This window comes from Penicillium bovifimosum, assembly GCF_028826915.1.
Source record: "Penicillium bovifimosum strain IBT 22155 chromosome Unknown utg000001l_segment0_segment0, whole genome shotgun sequence".
Lineage (NCBI taxonomy): Eukaryota > Fungi > Ascomycota > Eurotiomycetes > Eurotiales > Aspergillaceae > Penicillium > Penicillium bovifimosum.
In genome coordinates this window covers 392,692-404,275 of record NW_026622710.1, presented here as the reverse complement: position 1 = coordinate 404,275, position 11,584 = coordinate 392,692, and the positions used below count along the sequence as shown (strand labels likewise).

The following is an 11,584-nucleotide window of genomic DNA, read 5'->3' as shown; positions in this document are numbered from 1 at the left end:
CTATATCTCAACTCGTAAGAGGATAAACTCAACGAAGTCGTAACCTCGGCTGTAATTCGAGTCTGCCACACATGTCTGCATAAGCAATTCCATGAGAGCGTTAGAACATAGCTGCGAGCATAACTGATTGCAACAGCCACCATGAATAAACAAATCCAGAACAGAAACAGAAATAGAAACGGTCTTGAAGCCCTCCTGGACCTCAAGTGAAACATATGCTTAATAAGCAGGGCAAAGCTGGAATCCCGTCCAGGACCTCCACTTCACCGGGCTTCACCCTACGTTTGAATTCATACGCGTTTAATTGGAATTCGCCGGGATTAGTTCATTAGACGTGTAACCGTGTCTTTGTGATCTCTATACACACCTTGGCCCCTTGTGCGGGTGCTGGTGTTGTCACACCGTATCATCTTGACCGGCAGTTATTTTGAGCTATTCTATTGAATTGATCGCCATGGAGAGTTACGAAGCACCGCCCAGTCTTGCACAGACTGTCCGAGAGGCATTTTTCAACATGAGTTGGTCAAATGTCTTCACCTTTGTGGTGATTGTATGCATCACAACTCGGGTTATCACAGGGATTCAGAGTCGACGCCGTGAACAAGACCCTTCCAAAACACAGACAGTGCGGCTGGCACCGTATTGGTTTCCCTGGATTGGACACAGTCCTGCATTCTTATGGAATCATGTCCGTTTCTTCATAAGAGCCCGGTTTGTCTTTCTCCGAAATGCTATTCCGACCCGTTACTAATAACACCACAGAGGTTCTATGAATGAGCCTGTCTTTGGCATCTACCTTCGCGGTGTGGAGCATAAGGCTGTGGTATCTCCTTCTATGATGAAAGCTGTTTCTTCTGTGAAAGCTGCTCCCCTGAACAATGAATTTCTCGATCAGGCTCTCAGAAATGTCTTCGGGGACCGCGGCCTCATCCGCAATCTAAGTCTGGATCAAAACCAGGGGCTTAGCGACAAGGCAGCTACAATTCTCAGCGAAGATTCTTTCGTGACTGAAGCTTCATCTACGGTCGTCCGCTTGGTGCAGCGCGATATGCCGAATTTGGTAAGCTTCTGTCGAAGCCTTGTTGACCAAAACCCCTGGGAACGTGGGATGAGCGGAGTGGAGGTTCCCGATGAAACAGACCAGACAGTCTGCGAAGCGAACTTGTTTGCCCTTCTGAGCAACTTTGTTGGCCACATCATTTCTACCTTCCTGATGGGTGAGACCTTCGTGGAGAATTTCCCCAACCTCTCAGAGGACCTAGGACGGTTAGGTGATTGCTTTGTGACACTATTCGCCGGCACTGCTCGTTGGATTCCGCATCCTGCAGCCTCGGCAGGTCATGCGGCGAGTGATCGGCTTCGCCATGTCATGTCAGTCTTTCACAGAGCGATGGTTGCTTGGGATGATGGGATTGATCCTGGCATTGAACTGCGTGACCTTGACGATGTCTCTGAACTGGTCATAGAAAGAATGCGTACCTTCCGCAAATTAGAGCTATCGCCCGGTGCCAGTGCTGCTGCACACTTGTCTCTATACTATGATCTGATCGAGCACACTACGAAGATCACTTTTTGGACCGTTACTCACCTCTTTGCCGACCCTACGCTTCTCGATCAAGTCCGCAAAGAGATAGCTCCCTATGTGATGGCTTCCAGGCCAAGTCGCCAGCAGACTGGGTTCCCCCTCGATGAACCTCCTCGACTCTCCCTTGATATTGAGCAGGTGCTTACATCTTGCCCTCTATTCAAAGCGTGCTATTATGAAGCTGTGCGTCTGCATTCGGCAGGTATCTCGTTCAAGAATCTGGCGTCCGATGTGAACCTTTCTGAGACCGCAGAAGAAGCTGCCTACGGTCTTACGGAGCCCCGTACATACAAGATTCTGAAGGGCGAAAAGATTATGTTGCCCCATGGTGCCTATCACCATGACGCTCGATACTTTTCCAATCCGGACCAGTATGACCCTCTACGATTCCTGGTGACTGATACCGCCACTGGAAAACAACGAGCTGATTCAAGCATCCTTGCTCCGTATGCGGATGGGCTGTATGGATCAACGAACAATGGCTTCAATGAGAGGGCTATTCTGTCTCTCACTGCGGGTATCGTAGCCCTATGGGACATTCAGCCAACGAGTGGTAAATTCATGAAAGTCCCAGGGCACAAGACCAGCTGGGGTGCTTTCCGACCGACGAAGGAATTGAGGGTGAAGATGAAATTACGGGTATAATCGCATCTGAGCATTGCATGTTATAGAATTATCTTATGTTGGCAATCCAATACAACTGAAATAGTCAATGTAAACGGCGGACCTGTGAATTACTGTATCCGGTTAGGTAGCCCTGTGATCATTCAGCATCGCGCTTCATAGCCTCCTGAATCCATCCCGATCTCTCCTTCCCCAACTTCTTCAGTTCTTCGTCTGGCAGCTCGTTGAGCTGGAGGTAAATATGAGGACTCGGCACGTTGCGACCCTTCTCAAAACCGGGACGTGCTAGGAGTCTATACATCCAGTCCTTGACGTGAGGGAATTCATCAATCTGGGATAGGCCACTGTACTCTATGATGAGTGCCGTCAGTATTTCCCGGACAGACTCGGGCTCCATCGAATCGAGTATATTTCTTACTGTACGCGGTGGTCCATGGCCAGATAGCGATGTCGGCAATGCTCAGATGATCACCAACGAGATATCCGGAAGGATTGTTTGCGAGGGCCTTATCCATGACGCGGTAGAGACGGCGTGTTTCGTTGACGTAACGGTTTAAGGCGTACGGATAGTCGCTGAAAGCGGACACTGTGTTCATTTCAGATCAATGTCATCTTTTTCGTCCCATTGTCTCGCTAACATACTTTTAAAATGGTTTGCTTGACCCTGCATGGGGCCGAGACCGCTCACCTGCCAAAAGAGCTAGTGAAATTCCAGATTAGAATTTGCCTTTTCAAAATTCGAGGTGGCGATAATGGCAAAACCTACCCAGCTTGTCATCTGCCAGTATTCCTTGCTGCCTTGAGGATACGAGATCTTGTGGTCTTTGTCGTACCGGTCCACGAGATACTGCAAGATTGCACCACTTTCCCAGATCTTCAGCTCGCTACCACTCTCGTCCGTGTCGACAATAGCTGGAATGCGGCCGTTGGGGTTTACATCGAGAAACCACTGTTCTTTCTGTTCGTGGTTAAAGAGATTGATTTTGCGGACCTATACAAGGACTGCGTCAGGGAGTCCTTTCTCTGGCGTTGGGGAGATTTTACCCGGGATCATACCTTGTACTCCAAGCCCAGTTCCTCCAGCGCGATGGAAATCTTGAGAGGGTTGGGAGTTCCCTCGCAGTAAAGCGTGATCATGATCGGCGAAGTTGAGTAGACTGTTGGGACAATGAAGTCAACAAAGGCAAAAGAACTGTGCAGCGCTTATGTCGTGCAGAACAATATCAACAGAGAGGTCGCAAATCTGATGAATCCGCTTGCACGTCTTCAACTTTCTCATTCAACAGCGGCTCTTCTTCATATTTATACGCATTTTCTTGCCGTTTTATCCTGTTGGGCTCTTAATGTAAGCAATCATGCGATCATGCGTGGGCCACAACTCATCGCCCTGCATCTTGACAATAAAGCGCGTGCAATTTCCTCAAGTCGGCGTTGCCTCAAAGGGACAACGGTGTCACCAAAGCAGTTTAGGCTAACAAGGGCTCTGTTTGTCCTTGATCCGGTTCCATGGAGCGCTTACGGCCTGTCGTTCGGCCCGTTGCCGGAAAGGGCTAATGGTCACCAAGAATGGGAATGATTGACAGATCAAAGTGGGGCGACCGTGGCTAGTGACGGCCGCATATAAACGTTATTTGGATGCTGGACGATTATCAATCAACTCCTTACACCATTGATTTGAAATCGGCTACATGCGCCAAGCTGGTCGACTGTCCGTGGCAGAATTGCTGGACCTGTAAGTCGTTGCCGAGCTCACTCGAATGCACTATGCTAGCAATAGCCTTCCTAGCAGCCTTGGCAACCTCGGGCCAGCGGTAGAATTCCTGGTAGATGGTAGACTCCTCCTCGGCTTGGATGCGGAAGAAGGGGTTCCAGGATCCCAAGACTGGTGTTGCCAACTTGGGCGGTTCATCAATGACCAATTCGACTGTGCAACGTATGCGCACCAAACCCCACTTTGTCGTCGACCCACAGAAACAATCAGGCTGAGTGACGGAACTCAAACGCTTCGATACTTCGTGTATGCACACGTCGCGGCTGGTCCAAGGCTTAGATTATAAATTCTGCGGAAGCGAAAGATCTTAAAGTGAGGGTCTGGTCCGAAATTCCGAATCTAATGTCTGTGGATTTTCTCACCCTTCCTTGTTCCTCGGTCTAATAGAAAGAACAAAGAACGATCTGCAAGCTCAACCTAATGCCGTCTCGCATTATTGTCGTCACTGGCGCCACGGGCAACCAGGGCACAGGCGTTGTCCTAGCTCTACTAGCCTCCGATAAGAACTATCACGTCCGCGCCTTAACGCGCGATGTGAACTCATCTCGGGCCAAAAACCTTCTAGATGAGTGCTCTGGAAAGGCCGAGCCCAACCGTCTCAACCTTGTCTCGGGTCACGCTTATGACCAGAGCAGCCTACGTTCGGCGTTTGCTGGTGCTTATGGTGTTTTCGCCGTCACCTCCGAGATCTATCATGGCAAGGTCTTGGTTGCGGAGGCGGAAATGGCCCACGAGATCGAGGCGGGCCGCAACATGGTCCTGGCAGCCAAAGAATCTGGCGTCAAGCACTTTGTCTTCAGCAGCCTGCCTAGCATGGATGAGGTTACCCGCGGGCAATTTCTCGGTATTCATCATATGAACAACAAGCATGCTGTTGAAATGATCGCAAAAGAGCATTTGAGCGGCTTGACTTGTCTTATTCCTGGTTCGTCATCCTCAGAAACCTTGTTTACATTTAATCCAAGGACAATCCAACTCTGACTGTTGATGTTCTCTCACGCAGGTTTCTTTTACACAAATTTAAGATGGCCTCAGTACACTCGTCGCCGCTGTAAGTGATATTTGCATCTAGTCTGCCATTGGCTTATGGCATGCGATTTGGAAAGTGTGCGACTAACATACAGACCTGAACCAGCGGACGGGGTGGTTGAGTTCCGCACGCCCATTCCCAGCAGACAGGTCGCGCAGTGGACCGACCCAAGTTACGACATGGGAAGCTTTGCAGCACGTAAGTCACATACATGCACATAACCTAATCCCATTTTCCACACTATTTCTGCGCACCACTTTGTAGTCCAGAGCATGGCCAGTCCTGAATGATAGTACTAACCGTGACTACGCAGGGGTCTTCGATCTGGGCTTCGACGTGACTGCAGGCAAGACGTATCTCGTCATGAGCCCCCTCATTACCCCCGAAGAAATGGCTCAGACATTCACAAGGGTCACAGGGCAGCCTGCTGTTCATGATCCCATCAGCCCTGAAAAGTTTGGCGAGATGACAGCCCCGTTCGTTGGCCCAGCCTTTAAATTGGATGCACAGAAGATGATGGAATGGGCTTCTATAACGCCAGTGAACAAGGTTTGCTTCGGAGCCATGGACCCTTCGAAGATGAACGATACGTTTGAGGAGCTAGGGATCAGGGCCACTTCCTTCGAAGATTGGCTTAGGCGTAGTGCGTGGAAGGGACCTGAGTGAGTTTGTGAGTGGCTTGCAGGTAGTTAACTGACAGCATAAAATCCATTGCATGAACGTGCACAAGCAGTATAGAAGAGCACATGTTTTCACCTCCTAATTGATGCTACGAGAATAGTCTGTCTCGCAACCCTCGCCTGATATCTGTGTCGTGGAACTAGTGCTCCTGTAATTACTGGATGAACCTTCATTACATGAAATTGTAATTACAAGGGTTTTTCAGCATATCAAATTACATGTGATAGATTTTAGCGTAGATATCAAGCCTTAGTCAGCAGTTATAGACCAATAGAAGTGCTCAGTCTATACCAAATGTAGTGAAAATTTTTGGGCCTGTAACCCTATGCTGAAAATAATAATACGTAATTACAAAAGCAAAATCCTTATTACATTAGCATGAGGTTATAGAGGAGGGGCGTGGGTACATGGGCGGAGTTGGTGACGAAAGGCAAAAACCGATGGGTTTGGCAACCTTGAGAATTGGTGATGCCCAATGGGATGCCCGTAGACATGATCTCGTCGGAGCTAATCCACTCAAATTACTATGCTGCCTGATAATCTCAATATTCGCCATGTTATGCACCTGATAGTGAACACTAACTCCGATGTTGCCTTATTAAGATCGTTATGATCCAAGATAGGCAAGGGCAAATACAATTCTCGACCACAGCTATCTAAACCGACTATGTAACTAGTCAGAAACGGCAAACGGTGCACAAAGGCGGTAAAGATCGACAATTAAGGTTCGCTTTAGCTAGTAGTTACCCAACTGATGCTGACCAGACAATAGAGATTACCAATCATCCTGTTCCATTCCGAATGCCCTTTTCCCAATTCCTCGTCCTACTCCCCTTGACTCAATTCTGCACGACAACAGCTGAAGATGGAGCTCTCGGGGAAAGAACGTTTTCTCTTCGTGCACGCTGGTGACGCCAGCTTTACTTCACGTCCCAACAAATCGCTCGACTCCGAGATTCGTCGTCATGTCATGGTCAAGATTGGCAAATCACGGAGAAAGCGGCCGAAGAAGCTACCATTCGTCATTAGAGAATGGCAGTCAACCGAGGCTCTGGTGACACAGCCGAGAGCTCATAATGGCGGATATTCGACAAACGAGGACAATATCCCCATGCCAGCTCTATCGAATGATCTTGTCTTGCCGAACACCGTTGCATTAGAGCCTACTACACAGTACGCCGTGGTGTCACCCGTGCCGTCTATCCTACATGCGCTGTCCACCTTTGAAAAAGAATGGGGAGAGGATTCTTATTCGGCATATGGGTTCACTCTGATGATGATGGCGGGAAAGAATGCGTCGAGTCCAGGTAAATTACTTACAGCTTAGTATAAATATTTCACTGTTCACCACTTGCTGAATATTGTTTCATAGCTCGCTCGATAGGAACATTCTGGTTTCCATTTGCATTCAGGCAATCCGCATTCCTCTGGCACTACCGTCAAATTTTCATCTCGCCCGATCTTTTGGTCCCACTGTACCGTGCTTCAGCGAGACGTCTCCGATTTCTTGCATTAGAGCGTTCTTTGACAACAATTCAGTGCATCGAATCAACGCTTGCTAACTGTAATGTCAGCACCTCATGTTCTGATAAGGTTCTCAGCGCTGTGCTGGCTATCGTATGCTATAATGTAAGGTCCATCCCCTATAGCGAGCTGTTGTTCAAGAACGTTGCTGAGTTTGAAGTAGTTAATCAACCTGGATTTTGACCAAGCGATGGTGCATGTCAAGGGCATGCGCATGATTGTTGAGGCGAGAGGCGGGTGGAGTACCTTAGAGGCTAATCCAGACTTAATGGTCATGATTTCATGGTATGGATCCGCGACAAGCACAGTTATCTGAAAGACACATGGTGTTGATGTTTGCATCACAGGACGGACATTACAGTTGCCTTATTGCGTGATACGAAGCCACTCTTTCCCCTCTGCACGGCAATGCCAAGCGCCAATTTAAACCATCAATTGACCCTAGACACGCTTCCTGCTCCGCTATTCAGCCTTCTGAACGGTGAGATCAAGCAAGACACTCGGCTGACAAGCGTGATGTCTTGCATAGCGGATCTCAATGCGCTCGCTACAGTTCTGCGTGCCGAGCTAGCCACCAATGGCGACGCCATCTGGGATGACGAAGAGCGAATGGGGTTTCTCATGAATCCGGTCGCTTACCACCTTCTGCGGCAACAACCAGCGATATCAGGGAGGCGGGTGCAACGCTCGGACATGATATCAGAGGCCTTACGACTCGGTTCTACCGTTTGGATCATTGAAGTGAAGCGGAGATGTCGCTCTTATCCTGGGACTGCCAGATCATGGGTCTCAGCATTGCTAAACATACTATCTGAGGATACTGATTTGCAGAGTATCTGGAGTAGGGATTCTCACCTGCAAACCGTCCGCCTTTGGCTTCTCATACTCTGTGGTATCGGCGAAACCAGTGACCAAGACCATGAACTTGCTATGAGGATGATAGTTGGCGTTATCAAGAAGCATAGGCTGGCCTCATGGAAGGGTATCATGGTAGATATTCGCCGGATGCCCTGGCTTGATATATTTGAGTCTCGCTGCGCAACACTCGGGCAGCAGATCAAGGGGAATTTCACATGACAAGTGTTTCAAAAGTTTGGCCAACGCCAGTCATTGGAAGGTATAAGATATTGGACCGTTTCGTCAGTATCTGGACCTTTATTCTCTGTTCTTAAACATCAATCGCACAGTTGGATCAGCGCCTTGACGTCTGGAGCCGATACCCATTCATCTGCTCTATCCCACGGGGGGTGGCCCAGTCTGGCAGACTGGGGGTTATGGTTTTCTCTTAACTATGGGAGGAAAAGTGGGTCGTACGCCTGACTGGGAGTCTACGTTGTGGCCAGACTTGGAAGGTGTAGAGTCCTCCAATCGGCCTCAAATTTCAGTCAGTTATAATAGACTAGCTAATTGATCTCCGATTTGCTTCGGAGTATGCACAGCCTTCTAGTTGTCGAGAAAAGGGCGATTGAAAATTAGAGATGTTTTGATGGGGTACGGGAACTGGGCCAGTTAGGGTTGCGACCGGGGCCTCAGGCTGAACTCCAGGGTTTCGGACGAATTGGATCACCTCCTCGATTATCTTAGTTTATAATGATCAGGGGGGGTAGCAATTAATTCAGGGGTTGTTGAAGCTCCCCAGCTATCATCTCACGTTTTTTTACATCATTTCATCCCATAGTCAGTATTCGACATTCGTCAAATTTCATGCAATCCATTACTATACGATATATAAATTGATACTATTCCTAATCATGCTTTCACCTATTGAACATAAAAAGCAGACATTATATTAGTTCCATAAAGGCTAACACTAATGCATACTTATATAGTTAGTACATCAGCAAATGTAGAAGTGAGTCTTATATCTTAAATAATCTATAATCGCATAATACTAGCTACTTTATAAAGCTTTTGTTATTATATTGATTAGTTCATATACTCTTTATATAGCATGCCTCAAAAAATCTACTTCGCGGATTATTATAACTACTAACCGGCCCCTCGGATTAATATCCGGATCGGACTTGCACCGATGGCACTAAGACGCGGGGAATAAACCAAGTCAATAGTTAACGTTAAGCCAAGATATCAATGATCATACTAGTCATCTCTTTTGATACGTCTGCATAGAATCGCTGTCCATAACTCCATATTGAAAATGGACGAGCAGGACCCCAACAAAGACTACGATCTTGCAAATGCAATCACTTCCACTTCTGGACTTCGCCAGGGCCTCACATCTTATGGAGATGCTCATTTCTCCCTTTTCCTCCGCAAAGTGTTTATAAAGGCCCTTGGATATTCAGAAGATGCTCTTTCCCGCCCAATTGTGGGAATTATCAACACCAACTCGGGATTCAATCCCTGCCATGCAAATGTGCCCCAGCTCATTGAAGCTGCCAAGCGTGGAGTGCAGCTAAATGGAGGACTCGCCATAGAATTTCCTACTATTAGCGTTGCCGAGTCATTCTCGCATCCAACCAGCATGTTCTTGCGGAATCTTATGAGCATGGACACGGAGGAGATGATCCGAGCCCAGCCGTTGGATGCGTGTATAATGATTGGAGGTGAGCGTCGACTGTTTTGTTTACTTGTCTAGTTGGTTAGAACGGTGCTGACATGGTGTAGGGTGTGATAAAACCGTTCCTGCCCAGTTGATGGGTGGTATCTCCGCAAACAAGCCAATCCTACCACTGATCACGGGTCCAATGCTGCCCGGGAGCCACCGTGGACAGCGCATTGGAGCCTGCACCGACTGCCGGAACAATTGGGCGGCATTTCGCGCGGGTGAAATTGATGTTGAAGAAATTGCGGCGATCAACGAAGAGCTTGCTCCAACAGTATGTGCAGATGCGCCCTCTTCGAACCGTCAACTGGCCAGTTTGCTAATGTCAATTGCTACTTGTTCAGATAGGAACATGTGGAGTCATGGGAACTGCTAGTACAATGGCTTGTATCACTGCTGCCCTAGGAATGATGCCGCTACGGGGCGCCTCAGCACCAGCAGTATCGTCCGCGAGATTGCGAATCGCTGAAGAGACCGGCGCAAATGCGGTTGCAATTGCCAAATCTCAGAGGAGGCCACAAGATGTATTGACCAAGGAGTCATTCTGGAATGCGATCACCGTGCTTCAGGCTATCGGAGGCTCGACGAATGCCATTGTGCATATATTAGCTATTGCGAATAGGCATCCAGAGCTACAGGGAGTCATCACGTTGGACACCATCGAGGAGATTGGGCGCAAAACGCCCTTGCTGATCGATCTCAAACCAAGCGGTGATAATTATATGGATGATTTCCATAATGCAGGAGGCATGATGGCGCTATTGCAAGTGCTCCGACCCCTGCTCCATCTGTCCGCTATGACCATCACTGGACAGACGCTGGGCGAGGTCCTCGATGCATCTCAGTCCAAGCAACTCTCCTTTGCGCAAGACATCATCCGGCCAATGTCGAATCCCCTGTTTCCCGCATCGTCGCTGGCTGTTCTGCGCGGCAACCTCGCACCAAATGGAGCGGTCCTCAAGGCCTCGGCATCCAAATACCGAACCTTGCTCTCCCACACAGGACCGGCCGTAGTGTTTGAAAATTCGGCCGACCTTGCTCAGCGAATCGATGACCCATCGCTCGATGTGATAAAGGACAGCGTTCTGGTCTTGAAAAATATCGGACCGGTCGGTAATCCAGGTATGCCAGAGGCTGGTCTAATACCGATTCCGAAGAAGCTAGCAGAGGCCGGAGTCAAGGATATGCTACGGCTGTCCGATGGTCGAATGTCTGGAACCGCAGGCGGAACCATCATTCTCCATATCTCGCCTGAAGCCGCGTTGCCAGAGTCACCATTCGGCGTGGTGGAGACCGGTGATTTGATTACTTGCGATATCGAGACTCGGAAGTTGCATTTGCACGTCTCCGATGAAGTACTGCAGGTCCGGATCGAGCAACGCAAGCAGACCCTTGCAGAAGTAACACAGGCCAGAAAACAAAGGAGAGGATACCGCGGGTTGTATGAACGATCGGTGAATCAGGCACAAGACGGAGCGGATTTCGATTTCTTGACAGCTGGAGGTGCTGGAAACTAGTATCTATTCAAATAAACCAACATTAAATCAGATAAACCAGCATCAAATCAGACTGGATACCTTGGACCCCTACCTAGAGGAAGGCCCGGAAGGGGCCCTTACCCTGAGCCCTGAGCCCTATCATGTTACCAAATCGGGTTAAATCGATCAAGGCGCGTAACGCGAACGCGTCGGACCTTGCAGATCCCTGTCATTTGCGATCCACCAAATTAAGGTCGAACGATGCTTCAGGCTTTCAATTGCCATTGATTGATTCTTGAATTTGCTCACGGCAAGCCTTGTCACA

At 48.7% G+C, this 11,584-nt stretch overlaps 6 protein-coding genes across 6 annotated transcripts; 5 read left to right on the top strand and 1 right to left on the bottom strand.

Annotated features, from left to right (window-relative positions):
* Positions 1 to 454: 454 nt before the first annotated feature.
* Positions 455 to 2,230, top strand: N7515_000167 (uncharacterized protein; the record flags this gene model as incomplete). The annotated part of the gene is made up of 2 exons (XM_056660911.1): positions 455 to 711; positions 763 to 2,230. 2 exons carry the CDS (start codon positions 455 to 457, stop codon positions 2,228 to 2,230), a joined length of 1,725 nt encoding a protein of 574 aa, XP_056526077.1.
* A 118-nt stretch (positions 2,231 to 2,348) lies between these two features.
* N7515_000166 (glutathione S-transferase family protein) lies at positions 2,349 to 3,346 on the bottom strand (the record flags this gene model as incomplete). Its single annotated transcript, XM_056660910.1, has 5 exons — positions 2,349 to 2,560; positions 2,628 to 2,795; positions 2,852 to 2,909; positions 2,976 to 3,200; positions 3,266 to 3,346. 5 exons carry the CDS (start codon positions 3,344 to 3,346, stop codon positions 2,349 to 2,351), a joined length of 744 nt encoding a protein of 247 aa, XP_056526076.1.
* A 1,054-nt stretch (positions 3,347 to 4,400) lies between these two features.
* N7515_000165 (uncharacterized protein) lies at positions 4,401 to 5,676 on the top strand (the record flags this gene model as incomplete). Its single annotated transcript, XM_056660909.1, has 4 exons — positions 4,401 to 4,905; positions 4,984 to 5,031; positions 5,116 to 5,208; positions 5,324 to 5,676. 4 exons carry the CDS (start codon positions 4,401 to 4,403, stop codon positions 5,674 to 5,676), a joined length of 999 nt encoding a protein of 332 aa, XP_056526075.1.
* An 880-nt stretch (positions 5,677 to 6,556) lies between these two features.
* On the top strand, positions 6,557 to 7,018 carry N7515_000164 (uncharacterized protein; the record flags this gene model as incomplete). The annotated part of the gene is made up of 1 exon (XM_056660908.1): positions 6,557 to 7,018. One exon carries the CDS (start codon positions 6,557 to 6,559, stop codon positions 7,016 to 7,018), a length of 462 nt encoding a protein of 153 aa, XP_056526074.1.
* Positions 7,019 to 7,623: 605 nt separating this feature from the next.
* On the top strand, positions 7,624 to 8,292 carry N7515_000163 (uncharacterized protein; the record flags this gene model as incomplete). The annotated part of the gene is made up of 1 exon (XM_056660907.1): positions 7,624 to 8,292. The coding sequence occupies one exon, from the start codon at positions 7,624 to 7,626 to the stop codon at positions 8,290 to 8,292; it is 669 nt and encodes a 222-aa protein (XP_056526073.1).
* A 1,081-nt stretch (positions 8,293 to 9,373) lies between these two features.
* On the top strand, positions 9,374 to 11,558 carry ilv3C (putative dihydroxy-acid dehydratase; the record flags this gene model as incomplete). The annotated part of the gene is made up of 4 exons (XM_056660906.1): positions 9,374 to 9,782; positions 9,844 to 10,055; positions 10,126 to 11,284; positions 11,482 to 11,558. 4 exons carry the CDS (start codon positions 9,374 to 9,376, stop codon positions 11,556 to 11,558), a joined length of 1,857 nt encoding a protein of 618 aa, XP_056526072.1.
* Between the last annotated feature and the right edge of the window lie 26 nt (positions 11,559 to 11,584).